The following is a 20,507-nucleotide window of genomic DNA, read 5'->3' as shown; positions in this document are numbered from 1 at the left end:
GCCAAGCTGGACTGTTGTGTCCTTCCTGACCCTACATGGCCGTCTGCTGTCAACCCTGTTCACTGCAATGATGACACACAGTCTCTGTCTCTGTGAGGCCATCTGCTCCCATCATTCTTGCTTCAGGTTGACTCCAGGTGGCTAAGGGACGCATTGATGCCCAGATATCTCCTGAAACCTGTGTGACAAATGACCCCAAGTCCTCCTCTCTGCTCTGCTCTTTGTCACCGAAGTGCCTGTGGCTTGGCTGACCATTGGAAAGGCCCCCTCTATTCTATTGTCCTTCTTTGATGAACCCTACCCTGTGTGTGGAGAATCTGGGGAAATTAAGGTTGGCATGACCGCAGGCCATCTCCTGCAATATTTTATTTATGTTTATTTATGTTACAAGGAACCTGCTAGAAGCTTGAGAAATACGTATGCCATTGATTTTACAATAAATTACCCATTTATGTGGATTAAATGATCAACACACCAGATTGTCCATCGGGTTGCATTTCTGAATATGGATATAGCCCACAAATAGCAACGAGGACACAAGATGCCCCAATTGAAATGCCCAGCCCTGAGGTAGCTCTTGACTGTGGCTTTCCCTGTGGGGCACAATGGAGCTGCTGCTTGCCTGTGGGACTCAACTCTGTTGTCTGTCACCAAATATCATTGATTTTACAGCTGCTGGGCTCTGGGCTTCTTTTCTGTGTTAATGTCAAATGACGGGCGGAGCCAATGCTGTAAATGATCGGAGCACTTGCCTTTGCCTTATCTGATCCTTCCTTCTAGTTCAGGAAGGATTTCAACATCGCTCCTTGGCACAGAAGGCTCTCCTTGACTCTCACCTGGAGGCCTCTCGCTCACGGGCGTGAAGATCTGGCGTCCTGATACGGACTGTACCCATGAGTCAATCACAGGTGTGAGCGCTTGTGAATTTCCTAGTAGGAGGCAGCCAGGACCACATCTGGTCCCTGGATGTAGAGGGAGGCTTGACAATCATCGTTGCTTTTTTAACTAGCCCACTCCCACAGCCTGCCCAGTGAATAATAGCCGTGGCCTCCGCTTCTGACGTACTCACTTAGGATGGCCTGGACACCACTGAGGAAATCCCTAAATGGTTCTGAACCCACTCGCTCAGCAGATGGCCAAGGGGCTGCAGGGGCCCATGCCGTAGAGCGCCTTGGGAGCCAGTCAAGGCCATTGGAGGCAGTCACAGACCTCCTCATCTGTCCAGCCAGCGGCTCCAGGGAGGAGGGCTGCCGTGGGTCACTGCCTTTGGACTGAGCTGTTAAACCCACAGATTATTCAACAGGAGAGGGGAAGAGGAGGAAGAGAATGGAGGTGGGAAAGCAAAAAGAGGGAAAGAGAGTGAGAGGGGGGAGTATGCACAAGAGAAAGGAGGAGGGAGACAGACAGACAGACAGACAGACAGACAGACAGACAGACAGACAGACAGAGGTTACGTTCCTGCTTCATCATGCAGGCTTGTCAGCAGGCCCACCCTTCTCTACTTTGCTTGGCAGCATCACTGTGCCCTGGGGTCAGTCTGTCCAACAGGAAAGACAGACTGCCTATTTCCATTGCATTTGGAGGTCCTCGCCAGCATCCTGAAGGAGCACCCCTAGCCCTAACCCAGATGGGGTAACTTGGAACAACAAAATGACAACGGAACCAACACACCCGTGCCACTCGTTAACACTTGACCTGTAGAGGAGACAAACGTGTTATTCTTTCCTCACAAGCGGATGAAGAGAAAGGACAGGTCGGGGTTGAAAGGCGAGTCAGAGTGAACCCTTTGACTGATTCAGTGTGAGGCAGATCAAAGCAAGCTGCCCCAGCATGGCGCTCAAGCGCATTGCTTTCCGAGGTATCCAGAGCCTTCAGAGTGCTTGGAGGTGACCCCAGACCCTGGTGTGCATAACCAAATGCATATGCCATCTCTGTCACACCTTTCAGGAGAGGCTGGCTGTGTAGGTGACTTGAGGATATATTCATTTTCTGGCCACTTAATGTGCTGGAGAAAGATTAACCAGCTGTGATATGCAAAGGGACTCAGATTTCTCCCCGTGGGATACAGAGAAGGGATTGTTTGTAGTGCTGGTGTGAGGCAGGGACGGACTCCCAGAGAATGAGGTTACGGTAAACACATCACACTCCAGGGCCTGCTCTGGGCATTTCCGGGCAGCAAGATCTTCCCCCATTGGAGAGGTGCGGTTGGAAGTTGGCCTGCCCAAGGAAAGCCTGACCCGAAGGCTGGTCCCTCTTTAAAGTAAACTAACGCTCACCCTTTGACTCTTGGTCAAGAGTCGTCCTGAGCTGACCGAGGCTGCCTTCAGCAGCATTTGGAGTCCTGCAGAGGAAACCTCGGGACCAGCTGCCTCTAGGAACCATGCCGACGGTGGATGATATTCTAGAACATATAGGGGAATTCCACCTTTTCCAGAAACAGACATTTTTCCTCTTAGCTCTGCTCTCAGGTGCCTTCACTCCCATCTACGTGGGCATCGTCTTCCTGGGCTTCACCCCTAACCACCGCTGCTGGAGTCCTGGGGTGGCCGAGCTGAGCCGGCGATGTGGCTGGAGCCTAGCCGAGGAGATGAACTACACCGTGCCGGGCCTGGGGTCTGCGGACGAGGCCTCCTTCCTCAGCCAGTGCATGCAGTATGAGGTGGACTGGAACCAGAGCACCCTTGGCTGCGTGGACCCACTGTCCAGCCTGGCCGCCAACAGGAGCCACTTGTCACTGAGCCCCTGCCGGCATGGCTGGGTGTACGACACTCCCGGCTCCTCCATCGTCACTGAGGTAAGTGAGCTCAGGAATCAAGATGCAAAAAAAAGCAAATAGTTGACCTTATCTTAAGGGAGAACTAGGAAGCGCATGGTTCTTTTACTTGCCCAGGCACGCTTTTTGGACTCCTATGCCTTATAAAATCCTAGTTTCCTGGTAAAGACATGCAGCCTCTCCCTCGTCTGAGGTAGTTAGTGAGAACTCCTTCGATGCTGACAGGCATGATTCTGGTATGTGCAGGTCTCCGCAGTCAGCAACAAGCAAACACGCATCGGGATGCCTGAAAATGATGCCAGCTGTGGGCAGGCTTCCGCCGTTCACATTTGCCAGAAGCCTTCTATTCCACCACACAAGCGCCACCAAAAAGAGCGTGGCCCTCCCCTGATCTGTGATCTGCTAGCGGGTGTTGTTATAAGATGTGCTTTTCTCTCCTGAGATATATGTGTTCCTCTTTAGTGTGGCCCAAATGCCCACGGGAAATTTGGGGGCTGGAGGTTAGACTATGGCACAACTATGTTTATTAAGAAGAATAGTCACAGGGGCAGGCAAGGTGGCTTAGGGGGTCAGTGCACTTGCCACGCAAGCCTGACAACTCAAGGTCAATCCCAAACCCCTGTAAAAGTGACAGGTGCTTACCTACTCGCATGCATCATGCACGCATGCACACACAAAATGATGATATGTGTGGTTTTAAAGATACAGTCCTGGCTGAGGGTACGGCTCAGTAGGTAAAGTGCTTGCCTTGTAAACTTGAGTGCCTGAGTTTAACGTCCAGAACCCACAGGAAAAAAAGCCCCGGGGTGGGCATGTGAACATAGTCCCAGCATTCGGGAGGCAAAGATGCGTGGCTTCCTGAGGCTGGCTAACCAGCCAGCTGAACAGAGTCGGCCAGATTCAGGCCAATGAGAGACCCTATCTCAATAAAAGAGTAAGAAGGATGGCTCCTGACAAATGGCAGCTGGGGCTGCTCTCTGGCCCCATGTGCAAGTGTGCATAAAACATGGACACTCGCTGGGCAGTGGTGGCGCACGCCTTTAATCCCAGCACTTGCGAGGCAGAGACAGGCGGATCTCTGTGAGTTCAAGGCCAGACTGGACTACAGAGTGAATTCCAGGAAAGGCTAAAAGCTACCCAGAGAAACCCTGTCTCAGGAAAAAAAAAAAAAAAAAAAAAAAAAACATGGGCACTCACATGCATGCATACACACACATGCATATGATCTCATTGTGAAGCCTCGTTCCCTGGAGAGACAAGCAAGCATGGAAACTTCCTATGGAATTGTCCTACAAACACAGAGGAAGTGGTTAAGCAGTTGGAAAGGACTGCCTGGGTCCTACCAGGGTCTCCCAGCCTTTAGTGGAGGAGCCACGTCTGGGGGATCTGGAATGGGCTTCGTGCCACATCAAGGCTCCCGGAATGGACAGCGTATCACTCTAAAATAGCTTTGCTGAGTGACTCACCTCATCGCTTTGTACAGAGGTCAGGAAACTGAGGCCAGAGCAGGAGAACTCGGCTGTGCACCAGGCTACAGAGTGAGAGATGGCAGAGTGAGTCACAAGACCATCCCTTGTCTGCCCGGCCAGCACTGCCCACCCTCCACCTGCCTTCCGGGCAAATCAGACCAAAGCTATCGATTGTAGGCAGGATACTTTGAATCCCCCTATTGTTTAAAAATAAGATAGCTTCAAGATGCTTAGACCTCCCTCTTCCTAGCTGCACAGGTATGTCACGTGTCTACTTCCCCTCACATCTGCGTTTTAGGATTAGAAGGGAGAAGGTGGACTTGTCTAAAGTCAAGTCACTACCTGCTTTCAGTTGATAGAGCCAACACGTTAGCCGATGCCCGACTCACACTGTCAGGTGGAATGCTAAATGGATTCCAGGGAAAATCTTTTACTGGTGTATAGAAAATTATCATGGGTTAGGAAACAGCTGGGTTATTGGTACTAAGCACCATGCACTAATTAGGTGAACCCCTGGAGCTCCCAGGAACTCCCAGTTCAGAATATTCAAAGAACGCTCTGAGCTGAACTGTGTTCTAACAAGATTCTAACAGCATTTTCTCCCTCTCTCCCTCCTGCTCCTTCCCCGGGCTTGGACCACACCTCACATCTGGACAGTTCAACCTAGTGTGTGCTCACTCCTGGATGCTGGACCTGTTTCAGTCGGTAGTGAACGTGGGGTTTTTCATCGGTGCTGTAGGGATTGGCTACCTAGCAGACAGGTAGGTGAAACACCTACGGGCCTTTTTAAATAAATAACCTACAGGTTCAGACAGCGCTTGGGCTCACCCACCCTGCGGAATCCTTCTGCGCCCCAAACACACAGACAGACCACTCACTCCCACCCGCCATAGTGATGGTTGCTTTTATAACCTTGGATTTTTTTTTTCAGCTGCTTTGATAATAATGACTCATGCTTGACTCTCAGACCCTCTGGAGGTCAGAGGAGGTGTCAGCCACCAGGCTATCTACCAGTTCAGGGCTGGAAGAGGCAACAAATGATGTCATCCCTCCTGTGATTCTCTTCACTCTCTGGCCTGTCTCCCACGTGGTCATGAGCCTCCAGGAGCTGTGGGCTCCATCCATCAGGACAGCTAATGCTCATGTATCAGAAGCCCATCCCTGGGCTCTATGCCTATCTGTCTGTCCATATTCAGTGTCCATAGTGGCCAAGCTGTGCTCTGGCTCTGGTTGCCCACCACTGTGGACTCCTGCTCACTGTACAAAAGTGGTTTTTTTAATTTTCATATTTTTGTGTTTTATTCATTTAATTTTACCTTTTTAATTAAAATATTATTTTATCACCCCCTTACCTTTCCTCCTTCCAATCCCTCCATTGTCCCCCAACTCTCAAACTGATAGCCTCTTTTTCTTTGATTATCAAAGAAATACTTTATTATCAAAGAAATATATGTGTGGACAAATATATAGATACAACCTGCTGTACCTTTTTTTTTTTTTTTTTTTTTTTTTTTGTCTTGTCGTTGTGTGTATTTGGTCTCAGGGCTGATCAGGATAACCAGTCAAGGAGTTCATCCCTGGGAAAGGCTAATTCTCACTCTCTTAGCAGTCATTGGCTGCCTGTAGTTCTTGGTCTAGGGGTGGGCCCTGGAAGAGCTTCCCGTTTCCGAGTTAGCATGTCTATTGATATTGTCAGTGCCCGTGTCTTGTCTACACAGCCATTTCTAAGAGAGGCAGGCCCACAGCAGACTTTAGACCTCCTGCTCCTTTGCAGGCCTCTTCCATGATGTTCCCCGGCCACAGAGCTGTGTAAACTGTGCAGGTATATTTACTCACTGGGGCTGGGTGTCCCATAATCCACTGATTTTTGCGCTGTGTCCAGTTACAGTTTCCTGTAAGGGTCTCTGTCTGCTGTAGAGAGAAGTTTCCTTTTTGATGAAGAGCAATGGCTACATTTCCCTGTGGGGTATAAGGAGAAGACTTAGAGTGTGGTTAAGGGAGTTCTTTATAACATGCATCTTTGCTCTATAGATGACATTAGCTAGTAAGGAAAGTCCTCAACAGGGAGAGGAATAGACACTTGAGGAGTACTGTAGATACCTGGGTCATCAGAGTCAATGATATAATAGTCATAATACCCCCATGTGCCTGGGCCATCAGAGTCAGTGATACAATATTCATAATGCCTCCATGTGCAGAGTGCTTTCCACAAGCCAGGCACTGAAACTCTGTGACCTGGATGGTATCACTCTAATTACCAGTCACCTAACAGCATAGTGATACGTGCCTGTGTGTTTATGTGCATGATATATGTTATGATGATACATCTGTGTAGTATATATATATATATATATATGTGTGTGTGTGTGTGTGTGTGTGTGTGTGTGTGTGTGTGTGTGTATACAGAGAGACATGGCTAGAAATAGCATTTCTGTGCCACATAAATGCAGTGGGTACAAATAGCCCCAGATAATCAGATGTAATAACACAAGTAGGAAATGATAGGCTTTACATGTTTATTGCACTTGTTTTTAATGAAATTTAATTGTAAGCATGCATAACTCTTAATAATGGCTGTAGTAAACAATCAGCCTGCAAAAATACATATTTGACTCAGAAATATATGACAACTGAGTCCTGTGCTCACTTACTGCCCTTCCAGACCTCCCCAGCCGTCTCTCTACTGTGGATATAATCTAAATGTAAGACAGCTTTCTTTGATTATACATCAAGCTGGCATCAAAATTGCAAAAGAATGAAAGGTTCATAAGAACGTACTGACTTGACAAGAGCCTGGGGCCCCTTTGGCAGCAGGAGGGAGGGTGGATGGAGGTGGAGGCGCAGTGCCAAGAGTCACAATGCATTTGTAACTGTCTGCTCAGCCTCCCTGGCTAGGCTCTCCCCGAGATGGGCTGTGGGAGGCTGTGAGGTGGAGGGGGTGGTGATTTCGTTTTCTTGTGATTATACAGAACTGAGGGTAGCTATTTGCAGGCTGCCTGTGAAGTCAAGACAGACACATTAATGAGGAGGTCCAGGGTCCAATCACACTCTCAGGCCACTGGCTAGGCAGCTCCTGGTTCAGCCACGCCCTGGCACACCAAAGTGGACGTTAACACTAGCTCTCCAGAAGTGTCATGCGCACAGGTGACAGCCTCACCCAGTAGGCTTCAGAAGCCAGTTAATTATTCTCATCCCACTCAAGAAGGCCAGGTCCAATCCCTCCTCAAAGCACATTCCGGAGAACAATCCCGCCAGCTCCCCTCCTCCTCAAGTGAGCTCATCCTTCCGTTCCTATGCAGGCAATCTCTAGAAAGCTCTTACTCCCTTTTGCTCCCCTGAAGGCTTTCGATGTGTCTCTAGTTCTTTTCCCAAAGCTACTTGAAGCCTTGCTTTATTGCTCTTTTTCTGTCCCACATGCATGCAAGAGAGCAGAGCAGGACTAGGGACAGAAGACATACCATTTCTCTTCTGCATACTTAATGACCACTACAAGCTTCGGACGTCACACAATAAGTTAAAAATGTCATGAAAACCCATTTTATCCACAAATTGTAACCAACATTAAAATAAAATACTGTTTTTCACAAGCAAAATTTTAAACATGCCCCAACAGCTGATTTGGGCATGGTGTTTAGAAGAAAGTCAGGAGGATATTTTGAAATTATCCAGATAAGAACACTAAAACAAAAAAAAAAAGGAAAGGAAAGGAAATAGAAAAAGAGGAAGGAAGAAAAAGACAGGAAGGGAGGAGAGGAAGAAAAAAAGAATAAGGGATGGGGGAGGGGAGAGGGGGAAGGAGGGAGGGGGGAAGGAGGGAGGGAGGGAGGGAGGGAGGGAGGGGCGGGGGAGAAGGAGATAAATTGTCTTACAGGAATTCAACTTTTTTAAGGTCCATTTGTGACATAGATTTTGAAATCGGTTGTTTCCTAAAAGTTCTAGTTTATTTCTTCACTCACAACTTGCTGAGGAAGGGTTTGGACTGTCATCTGACACACAGAAAAGCAATCTTTCATCAGTTCCAAGCACTGTACTTAATAAGGACTAAGGAGTGTTGCATTGAGCGGCATGCCTGCAGGCGTTGAAAGGCAAACTTTCTGGAGGGACAGGTCCACCAAAGCGAGGCCGCTGGACACAGAGGTGTCTAGAAACCGCATTTCCTCCACATCATCATGAGTGCGGATAACCTCAGAGGCTCGGGGATGGGATGTAATAAGTAGAAAGTAGCATGTTTTATACCTGTTTACCCTTGCTTTAATGTAACATTTACATTGTCAGTGTGTGTCACTTGACTTTTAACAGTGGCTCTGTTTAACAATTCATTTCCATCTCTTCCTCTTGGGAGTCAGCGCCTGCTCTCCCGAGGGAAGCAGCTCAAAGCAGAGCCCTGGTGGGCTGCCCTCAACTGTTAACAAGTGTTTAGAATCATCAGAAACAAACTTTCCAGCCACCTTACAGACCAACTGTTTTACTGGGCCTCCTCATGTGATCTCTCTTAGGAGCATGACATCTTTGTAAAGTAGATTTTACTGCCTGTCCTTTACAGAGAAGGAAACTGAGGCAGGAAAGAATCGAAGCACTTCTTCCCGGGCATTAATGACCATATCAGTCAACCCAGATTTTGTTATAAGTCAAGCTCTGATCCCTCTGTCTGGGTGAGTTTGAGGCTCTGCATCTTTATGCTCTCCCAAATAATGCCGTTCACCCCTCCCCCGATGAAGGTGGACCTGGTCTCTATACTAGGTAGTAGACAGCTAAAGGACACTCTAAAATGGTGCCCAGCCACTCTGGTTCTGTCTGGTTTTCATTAAGTAATTTAGGTGGCTATGGTGTCTGTGGCAATAGAAGAAGGGTATCTAGCTACTGACTCAGACTCCCAAAACATCTTTTTAAAAAAAGACACCGCCTCTTTTACTGGGACAACTGCAGTCTCTCTGTAACAGGGACTTAGTTTTCCTGCTTGGAGCCTTCAATAATGCAGTTCCCCCTTCCCGTCAAAGGATTTTGTCCTTCGACAGCATTACCACTGTGGCTTTACTATGAGTCCAAATACACTAGGCACTGAGGAACTACCACATGAGTATACCCTTACAGACTATAAATTCCAAGGAAAGGGTTGTAGGTGTGTCCAGTCCATGTTCCACATTCCACTTGTAGTCAAGGACAGCTGTGGAGGCAGTCCAGCACAGAATACAAATTTACTTAAAACTTTGAGGTAGGGGTGTGTGTGTGTGTGTGTGTGTGTGTGTGTGTGTGTGTGTGTGTGTGTGTAGCATGAATTTTAAAAATTCTTATTAATAAGAACAAACCTGAGGCCAGTTGTTGGGGTGAACGCTGGAAGATCAGAGAAGCAAAACAAACCACAGCCATCTCACCTCACCAGTTCCTCAGCTGATCCTGTTTCCTCAGACTGGAAACCTCTGAGTCCTCATCCAAATGGATCTCAGCTGAACTATTGCTCAAAAGCCTAAAAGCTTAACCTGAACCTAGTTCCTTGTCCTCATGCTTTATATACCTTTCTGCTTTCTGCCATCACTTCCTGGGATTCAAGGCTCTTGCTACCCTGTCTGGCTGTTTCCAGTGTGGCCTTGAACTCACAGAGATCCAGGCTGATCTCTGCCTCTGGAATTAGATAGGATTAAAGACGTGTGTGCCACCATTTTCTGGCCTCTGTATCTAGTGGCTGTTCTGTTCTCTGACCCCAGATAAGTTTATTAGGGTGCACAATATTTTGGGGAACACAATATCACCACATGTGTGTGTGTCTCTGTGTGTATGTGTCTGTGTGTCTGTGCATGACTGTGTGTGAGGTAGAGGGGTGTGTGTGTGTGCCAGAGATCAACACAGGGCATCTTCTTCCCTTATTGATCTCTGCCTTATTTTTGAGATAGGAATCTCTCCAAGAACCTAGAGTTTGCTGTTTCAACTAGACTGGCTGGCCAATCAGCCCTGGAGATCACCTGCCTTTGCCCCACCACCCCCAGCAAATGCCACCCGGCTTTCTGTGTAGACGTTGGATATCCAAATTCAATGCTCATGCTTCAGAGCAAGAGCCTCCCCTACTGAGCGTCTCCTCAGCCCTACTATGAGATCTTCTTTAAATACCTTGATTGTTTGGTTGTTGAGCGTAAACTTTGTAGATGATGATGTCATGTCACAGTATCAGAAGGTCAGAAGCCTGAGTGGTGAAAACAGGAGGGAGCACTGAAGAATGAGTGGAGTGTCCCTTTGGCAAGCTTGGCGCTCAGAGCTGCAGGGTTACCTATTACAGTGGGGAGCCACGGAGGGAGAACCTGGAAACAACCAAGTTGAACCCATTTTCGGTTTAGTAATTTACACCAATGACCAAGGAGATGGCCAGAGTTTCCCACTGCAGACTGGAAACATTAACACCCTAGAATAATTATTAATCATATTGTGGATCATTTTCAAATGGTTAGTTAACGTCTGAAGTACTCCCTAAAACACAGCTGTCCAATAATAGAACAGCTACCAGGTCCTGAGCTGCCATAAGAGTGTGCAACCCTGGTTGACTGACTTCAGTTGAACAAGCATTATATGTGTATTAGATATAGCACCATCTTCTATGAACTACTAAACAATATTCACAACCAGGAGGGCATGGTTGGAGTAACTGAGCCCCCAAGTCCACCCTCTGAGAGCCAGCTATTTTCTGTTACTATGCTGTAACCCTTTGATTTCAGCTGAGGGACTTTGTAAAGCAGTGTTAGACAGCTCATAGTTCTGGACATCCCAGGGGATGTCACTGGCATCGGCTCAGCTCTGGTTTGCCTCTCGTGACAGGTAGCAGCAGGGTGAAGGAGATGGTGGTGTGGGAGAAAGAGATTACACCATGAAATAGATCCGGAGAGCCATGTGGGAGTCGGGCTCACTCATAACAACTCACTCTTCTAAGATCTATTTCGGGGGCTGGAGAGATGGCTCAGCGCTGTCCTTTTTTAAGTTGCTGCCTTTTAAGCCACGGCTCTCTGAATCGGCAGCTGCAACTTCACTGCTACCAGCAGTGGTTAGGCCATAAGGGCCATAGCCAGAGGGAAATCTGTTCCCTTAGGCTCCAACTCTTGAAAAGCTACGGAGGGAACTTAACTAAACCTCTGTCCCTCTAAAGAACTCAAGATTCAAAGGTTAAGTGGAATTCTGCTCTTCGGAGAGGTTGAATAGCAAGTAGCTCACCTCCTCTCCTTGCGACTCCTCCAAAAAGCCCCCACGCTCCCCCTCACCCCTCCTTATAAACCCTTTCTCACCTGGCTCCTCCCTGCTACTTCCTGTCAGCTAGTTGCTGACTCAGCCTCCAGACCACAGGTGAATTTTATTTAATTAAACACATCTTTGCATCATTAAACTAACATTCCAGAACATAAACAAAAGTAACACACCTTGAATTAATAGTCTACAACAGCTCGGTGAGAGAGCTTGCCACATAAGTATTTTGTAGCTGGAGATTTTCTGGTCCTGCCTGGCTCATGGTCAGGACAAATCTCTCTCACCCACCAGTCCTGCAGCTGCTCAGACGCAACCGAGTAAACATACAGAGACTTATATTGCTTACACACTGTATGGCCACAGCAGGCTTCTTGTTATCTAGTTTTTCTATCTGAAATTAACCCATGTCTATTAGTCTATAGGTTGCCACGTGGCTCATGGCTTACATCATGGCTTACACCGTCATGGCGGTGGCTCGCAGTGTCTCTCTGCCTCAGTCCTCCACTTCCCAGCATTCTCCTCTCTGCTTCTCCCGCCTATACTTCCTGCCTGGCTACTGGCCAATCAGTGTTTTATTTATTAACCAATCAGAGCAACACATTTAACATACAGAACATCCCACAGCACTTCCCCTTTTCTTTCTTTCAAAAGGAAGGTTTTAACTTTCACATAGTAAAATTGCAGATAACAAAACAATTATCGAGCAAGAATTACAGTTACAATATTAAAGAAGATATCCTATCTATCCTATATTTGTGAGTCTAAGGTTTTATATCTAACTTATCTCTTATCATAACTGAGAAAATTCTATCTAGTCTTCAATTACATCAAAGACCTCAGAAGGATATACTATTACTTGGGAAATGGGAAAAGGATGCAAGCAACTTTTGAGAGTCTTGCAAGAGTAGACAGAGACAGCTGGCAGCCTGAACAGTCATTCAAAGTTTTTTTGTCAAGTTGGGGCATCTGTCTTCAGCCCACAGGCCTAAAGTCTCTCAGTCACTTCTCTCTGTGTCCTGTAGAATGTCTGGCAGTTTCCTCTGCAAAGCAGGAACCTGAAGGACCATCTCTCCAAGCAAAGTTTAGTGGCCACCTTCCTATGGGTCCTGCATGTCCAGTAGATCAAGTAGTCCAAGCAAGAACAGTTTCTTGCCCAAATGACTATTTTTTTCCAAGAAGAAAAGCTCCATATAGAGTGTCTTCAATGCCCATCCTCCTCTCTGAAGTAAATCAGTGCTGCCTGGAACAGACATATCTCACTATCCAGAAAGTCTAAATTTTTAAAAACATTTTAAATGCCATATTCTGTAGGTCTTTGAAGTGTTTGAAGATTACCTATCTATCTGAAATATATCTATGTATACCTAGAAAACTTAACATGTTACAAGTTTGACTATCATAGAAGACTAATTATTAATCTGTTTCTTAATTATCCATTACAATCTAAATGAGATACATAAACATAATACCTCAAATGAGAGTAGAAATATATATACAGTATAACAAAATCAACTCTAAATTTGTATCAATAAACTAAAATCTATAGCAATGTAAAACACTTCTAAACAAGTTGTTAGTCTTTAAAAGTAGATTTAATAATCTATTCTTTCATCCTATCATTATCCATACTATCCCCCTTTCTTTAGAAAGAGATTGTATTTATAATCAACCTATTGTAAATAAAAATATTGGGGCCGGGCGGTGGTGGCGCACGCCTTTAATCCCAGCACTTGGGAGGCAGAGCCAGGTGGATCTCTGTGAGTTCGAGGCCAGCCTAGGCTACCAAGTTAGCTCCAGGAAAGGCGCAAAGCTACACAGAGAAACCCTGTCTCGAAAAACCAAAAAAAAAAAAATAAAATAAAAAAATAAAAATAAAAATATTGGGTTTTTTTCTGTCCCACACCAGAGGGATCTTCTGATATGGGACACAATAATCTCTTAACCTTTTCTTTTAGTAATATGCTTGGATTTAGAGAAGGAGTGAGTCAATTCCATCTCCAAAGCCAGCTTGGTATATTTGGGAATTTGGGTGTAGCTTCTCTTACTACTTCCTACTGTATCTTAAGGGGACACAATGAAAATTTTAGGATTATGGAATAGTCTGTGAGGGTGTATCGTCCGAGCCAATTGCCTTGAAACTGTTCTGGATGTTGGATCATCTAGATCATGGTGTCATCAAAGACCTTTCAGGGGGTCTTGGCTAGTCAAACCTGATGTATCTTAATCTGGAACAAATCCATAGCCTCTGGCTTTCTGTGGAAACAAAAGCAGAGCCTCCTTTCCAAAGCAACATATCCTTCGATCCAAATTTTGAAGTCAAGGTATCTTTAAAATATACATATTGGCTTAACTCAACAACTTTTACAATCAAATGTCTTTCTGCAGTTAAGAATATCAAAGACAACATAATCCAGATTCTCTGCGTGATATCCATCTTTACATGGCTTATTTTTTATATTACTTTCTCTTTAAAGACTTTGTTTTTTAAAAACTATCTATTTCTTTATATAACTGTATATATTCCTTTTTTGTCTTTTTCAAGCCTACATATATTTTGCACACACTGTAAACTATTCCATCTGAATCTGTCTTATTGTGAACCTTTTGCTTTAAACTGCAGCATTCTAAGACTGAAACAGTGCTGTGACTGCTGGCTCTGTCCCCCTCAGCTTTCCAACATGGTGGTGGTACAGCTTACCACTGGGTCTGGAGCTATGTGCACCATCAACTATCAGAAGCAGTTCTATCAAAGCAGCATGTAGCCAAGAAACCTCTTTTTTTTTTTAAACTAGCAAACACTATATTCAACACACAGCATAGTGTGCATCTTGGAGACACCTCTGTGTAACATAGCCTAGGTCAAGCCCGTACGCATGAGTGTTGTGCCCATGTCACAAGATCCCCCCCACAAGACCACCACAGAGCCTATATCCATACAAAACACACAGGGGTTTATCGATAACAAGCAAGCCCAGGCTTGGTCCGTGTCCAACACTGGACACAGCAGATGGAGGAGGACAGCCCTGAACTCTCAGGGTGAGGGGTTTTTAAAGGGAAAAACTACAAGCAGGGTGGTACAAGCCTTTGTATCATAGGATTGGGTGAGGGTGTGTAACCTTTGAAGTTACTGGTTGGGGGTTACAGTTATCATTTTTCGGCAGGCCTGGACAAGTCCCAGGCTCTGTCCTTGAGTTGCCATGGAGGCTGGCTGACTTTGCACATTCACATTGACCCATGCACATAGCTACAAGTTGGTGAGGGTCCCAGACAGTAAACAACTGGCTGAACCTTGAGCAGTCAGAGTATGAGTACATGCAGAAAGGGAGCTACTGCAAGGACTATGTCTTTTGTTCATGGCCCTCCCAGAAAACTGCTTGCTCAAGTCTCAGGAAACTGAAATTGAGGCCTGATCTCTGAGAGAAGACTGAGCAGCCTGTTAAGGTGTCTTCTTGGTCCTTTCATGAGGGTCTGAATTCTATCACCAGAATGCATGTTTAAAAAGCAGTGGTGGGGAGAAGGGAAGAGGGTTGAATCAGCAATTAAGAGCACTTTCCCTCTTGCAGAGGACCCAGGTTCGATTCCCAGCACCCACGTGGAGGCTCACAGCCACCAGTAACTCCAGTTCTAGGGATCCGATGCCCTCTTCTGACTTCTGTGGGTATCCAGGCATGCACGTGGTACACAAACATACAGGCAGGCAAAACACACATATACATAAAATAAAATAGTAAGTGAAAAATATTAAACCAAGCATGGTTGTGTATACTTGAATTCCAACACTGAGGAGGCAGACACCCTGGAGTTCAATAGCCAGCCAGCCAGACTACTTAGTGAGCTCCAGGCTAGGGAAAGATCCTATCTCAAAAAGCAAGGTGAATAGCATCTGAGAAATAACACCTGAGGTTAGTCTCTGGTTTAAACACACACACACACACACACACACACACACACACACACACACACACACACACACAAAAGCATACAAAGAACTAATTGAGGACCCCAGAGAACCACTTTGTTCTCTTCCAAAGGCAGTGTCCCCAATGACCTAAGCACCTCCCATCAGGCTTTGCCTCTTCAGAATTCATTAGTTTCCAACATTGCCGCACTGAGGACCAAGATCTTGATACATGAGTCCTTGGGGACAAACCATAGCATCAGCTTTGTGAGCAAGGAGGACAAGGTCCTGGGCTCTCTCTATATAATACCTCATGGACTCCCCTCTCTAGATAGTCAGTTGTTTTTTTCAATGTGAAGAAATGTACTAATGTTGAATAACTTACCCAACGTCACAGTAAGTGGTGAGGTCAGAGTTAAACCCCAGAGACCATCTCTTTCCTCTTGGTCAACTCTCCTGGTTCCCAGACTGATGGAACCTGAGTTCTTCCAATAAAAATATGGAAGTCATCCCACCAGGATGTGGGATGCTGTGGGAATGATAACTGTGGAAAACCAAAGTAGAGACTTTCTTAGATGGGCAGTTGGCTGGGACTTTAGTACCAAGCCCCCGGGTTGTAGATTATGACCTGACTAGACTTATAGGTCACCCAGCCCTGGATGGTCTCAAAGGAGCGAACCTCTCCCAGAAGAGCAGCCACAGTACCTGGGTGAGGGGGCTCAATGCACTCTAACTTTATCCATGTAGCCTCCCAAAGTTTACTAAACAGAACAGAACTTACGTGTGAACCGGGGAAGGGGGGGTATCAATCCACACCTCCAGAACTGTGAACTGACCTAACGTCTGTGAATCTTCTCCACTTCCATGAATCCAACTGTGATGGATCATATTGTCAGCTGGTTGGGATCTAGGATCACCTAGAAGACAGGAGGGCTTATGTAGACTAGGTTACCTTGACTGTGGGCATCACCACTCTGGGAGTGGGGGTCCTGGATTAACGAAACGGAGACGGTGGGCTAAGCACCAGCCCTCCCCACCCTCCGCTTCCTGATTACAGGTGCAATGTGGCCAGCTGCCTCAAGCTGCCCTGACCGCCCCTCTATGGGGTGCTGTACCCTAGAATGGTGAGCTAAAATAAATCCTTTCTTCCACCCACAGGCTGATCTCTCCAGGTATTTGTCACAGTGCTAGGAGAAGGAATTAATAGACCAACTAATCCCGGGCCCTCTCTGGGTTCTTCTCCATAGGTTTGGCCGGAAGTTCTGCCTCTTGGTCACCATCCTCATCAACGCTACCTCCGGGGTTCTCATGGCAGTTTCCCCCAACTATGCCTGGATGTTGGTGTTTCGCTTCCTCCAGGGACTGGTCAGCAAAGCGGGCTGGTTAATCGGCTACATCCTGAGTAAGAGGGCTTGAGGTGCTGCTGGATGGATGCACATGGGGACTTTTAGTCTGGTGGAGCCTGGGTGGAACAACAATGCTGATTTTTATTCTGTACCTAAAGAATTTTTTAAAACACCCAGTCATTTCACTCTGTGTTCCTCCTATGAACAGAAAACAGTGAGCACAGAATCACCACAACACCCAGAAATTGAAATTTTTGGTTTCTGATCCCTGGGTTGTTATATGGAGAGAAAGTCTAGCCTATACCAAACCTATTCAGGCAAAAAGACTCCAAGATAAGAGATGTGTTTGGAATGTAAGGGAATTTATTACTGTACTTCATCTGTTCTCATCAACTACTTGGACTTAAACTCAAGGACTAGTGAAGGACACAGTCATGGTGGTGGACCCTGGTTATTCATCAAGAGCTGAAATCATCCAGGAGAAAGGCCTTGGCATGCCTGTGAGAGATTATCTAGATTAGGCTAACCCGGGGAGGAAGACCCACCCTCACTGTGGGCAGTGCCATTCTATGAGCAGGGGTCGTGGACTGAAAGAAAAATAGAAAACGTGCTGTAAAGTCAGGGCTATAATTTACTTACTAGTAGCCAGAGTTACAATTAAAGTCCACAAGGCACAAAAGTATGCTTGGATTCCATAGCGTAGTCTCTATCTCGCAGTTGTGAAAAATCGTCACCTAGTTAAATCTTGGAAAGCTCCACAATCATATCCTTTTGGCTACATTTGGGAACCGAGCACTTTGGAATTAAGGGAATAAGACTGAAACTTTCATTGCACAAGAGGTAAATAGAACATGTGCTTACATAGTTGTTGTTTTTTTTTTTTTTTTTTTTTTTTTTTGGTTTTTTGAGACAGGGTTTCTCTGTGTAGCTTTGCGCCTTTCCTGGAGCTCACTTGGTAGCCCAGGCTGGCCTCGAACTCACAGAGATCCGCCTGGCTCTGCCTCCCGAGTGCTGGGATTAAAGGCGTGCGCCACCAACGCCCGGCCAGTTGTTGTTTTTTTAACCTAGTATACAAATCTGAGGAATTTCAGGGCTGAGAGAGAACATTATTTCCTCCAGAAAAGAAAAATAATAAATGGTTGGTGGATGAAAGGCTTAATGCATGCAGCTATTCAACCAATAATTTGGTTTCTAGAAGACACTGAGTAGAATTTAATTATGCAGATGTGCATTTTGTCATTAATCACAACCTTTTACAACTCATTTCTTTCGAAGTCTCTGTGAATGTCCTGGAGTCTTTGATGCCTATCTGTGGCTCCTCCCCATCCCCAACCCCACATCTCCCAAGCCCCATCCAGGACCCCAGCCACTTTGAAAGATAGACACTTGCATTTATGGAAGACCTGTGCATTTTAATTAAATCAGCCATTTAAAAAATGTTTAGATGGTTTGCAGTAACTTATAGAAACAGGTTTAACATGTATGTCCATCGGATTGGAAATAATTAAAGTCCTTAACAGGTCTGTGAGACATTTAAGCAAGGACTGCGGCTTGTGGGACATGTGAAATTCCAATTCTAGCATGTCTGTCATATAAAAAGAACTCCCAGCTCCCTGAATACAGACCCCATATGTCTGTCATGATGCAGACATGGAGCCATAAATACAGTGGATCATTCCTCCATGTACAATGGTGACTGAGAACTTGCTTCTCAAAGGATATAACAAGTCCTTGTTGTATGTTTTCTACTTTCTAAGCCTTAGCTACACCCACCATGAAGGTTTCAAAATAGATATGTATTCAACAACTCATTTGCAAAGTTTTTAAATGAATTATTTAAGCTAGTACTAGCTGATCCCAGCCTACCACAGGATTTCTAAGTCCTTAAATAAACAGAATTGCAAAGTATTTATCTCTGTAAGAGAACAACTTGCATGTAAATGTTCATTTATATATGAGGCATCCACGACACAAATTCAGTTTTTAATTCATTTGTTCATGCCTTGAGTTGTCACTGCCTGATTGATATATTACAAAATCTTGCATTTGTGTGAACTATGATTACATTCATCCTTGAAATTTTTAAAGTATTTTCATTTTATTTTATTTTATTTTCATTTATGTGTGTGCATGTGTATATGCAGCACATGAGCAAGTACCTGTGGAGGCCAGAAGAGGGTGTCAGACCCCCTGAAACTGGAATTAAAGTTTAAGGTGGCTGTGAGTTACCTAACATGGGTGCTGGGAACTGAACCCAGGTCCTCTGCAAAAGCAGCAGGTGCTTTTAACCACTGAACCATTTCTCCAGCCCCTGAAATTCTCTTTTTGTTTTTGTTGCTATTTTTGTTTTTGGTTTTTTTGATACAAAACATGTATGTAGTCCAGAACGGCCTTGAACTTAAAGGAATCCTCCTGCCTCTGCCTCCCAAGTACTGGGATTATAGGCAGAAGGTACCATGCCCAGCCTCATGGCTAATGTTATTTTATAAGTCAAATGGTTTTGCTCAGTTTGCTAACAAGGTTCAGTTAGTGCAAGTTTATAATTAATACAATAGCAATAACTGCAGCAAGATGTCCACCACCACTACACACACACACACACACACACACACACGCACGCACGCACGCACGCACGCACGCACGCACGCGCATGCACACACACACGCACACACACACACACGCACACACGCACGCACGCACGCACGAGCGCGCGCGCGTACACACATTTAAAGTGGCTCAGAGAGCTGTGTAGAAAATCCTAAATTAAGCCTATATCTTTGAGCTGGGCATTTGTGGCTGCCTTAAGGTTGGGAGCCAGCTTTAGCTCATCTTGCCGACCATGCGGATTCTTTCCTCTAGTTACAGAATTCGTTGGCCTGGGCTATCGCAGGACAGTGGGGATTTGTTACCAAGTGGCCTTTACCGTTGGGCTCCTGATACTGGCGGGTGTGGCCTATGCCCTTCCCCACTGGCGGTGGCTGCAGTTTGCTGTGACTCTGCCCAACTTCTGCTTCCTGCTCTATTTCTGGTAAGTCTGCTGGGAACAAAAAGAAGATGCGTATAAATCATCTCTTTTGTGCAAGTCTTCCTTCACCATGAATGCCCTGCTTACAAATGACAAAGCTTCCGTCACTCTCCAGGCCTGTGCCACAGGAAGCCAATTCCATGTTGCTAAAATAAAAACTACACAGTCCCTCACTGAAAATCCAATGTCCTTTAGCTTGGGGTATAAGAATTTTGTGACCCATTTCTTTCATCTCATATTGTTTATTTGATGTTTTGCTCCCAGCAGCGAGGATCCAATTTGGATGGCAGACCCTTTAAAGAAGTCAACAATATTGCCGTTTGTTAACCTATTACTCCCTTACAAAAGCTCTAAGATGGGCAGGCAGAGGGCAAATGATTATATCACTACCTTCCCATTAGTGTGACCAAGGCAGACATTTCCAATCAATCATAACAGCAATGATCACCAACAAGGCCAGCATGGCACTCCAGATAGACCATACTGATAAATCAGAGTTACCCAGGCTAGTAAGATATATTCATCATCCCTACCCAAGGGAAACACATATAGACTAGCATGTTGGTAAGGAGTCATTCCTAAGAATGAGGAATTTAGAAGGGCTCTCTCGAGGTTATGAGTTGAGCTTTGGACATATTCAAATCTGAGATGCCAAAAAGGGACCATGGACAGACATCCAGGGCCAGAGAAAATTAAGGATCCAGAATTCAGGTAAATTGCATGCATGCAGGTAAATTGCATCGGGAACAAAGAGGATTGGTAAGAGCAAGTGAAA

At 45.7% G+C, this 20,507-nt stretch overlaps 1 protein-coding gene across 2 annotated transcripts in view; it reads left to right on the top strand.

Moving 5' to 3' along the window:
* Positions 1-2,059: 2,059 nt before the first annotated feature.
* The window catches only part of Slc22a2 (solute carrier family 22 member 2), a 39,516-nt gene continuing 21,068 nt past the window's right edge, over positions 2,060-20,507 (top strand). Inside the window, exons 1-4 of one of the 2 annotated variants that reach the window (XM_006978100.4) lie at positions 2,060-2,794; positions 4,900-5,003; positions 16,609-16,763; positions 19,567-19,735. In XM_006978100.4, the coding sequence (XP_006978162.2) occupies positions 2,381-2,794; positions 4,900-5,003; positions 16,609-16,763; positions 19,567-19,735 (842 nt within the window). In that variant the 5' untranslated portion in view covers positions 2,060-2,380. The remainder of the gene's footprint in view (positions 2,795-4,899; positions 5,004-16,608; positions 16,764-19,566; positions 19,736-20,507) is intronic. The other variant, XM_015996743.3, reaches the window with a different exon arrangement.

Source organism: Peromyscus maniculatus, chromosome 16 (genome assembly GCF_049852395.1).
Source record: "Peromyscus maniculatus bairdii isolate BWxNUB_F1_BW_parent chromosome 16, HU_Pman_BW_mat_3.1, whole genome shotgun sequence".
In the NCBI taxonomy this organism is placed as follows: domain Eukaryota; kingdom Metazoa; phylum Chordata; class Mammalia; order Rodentia; family Cricetidae; genus Peromyscus; species Peromyscus maniculatus.
This window is presented reverse-complemented; position numbering and strand designations above follow the sequence as displayed.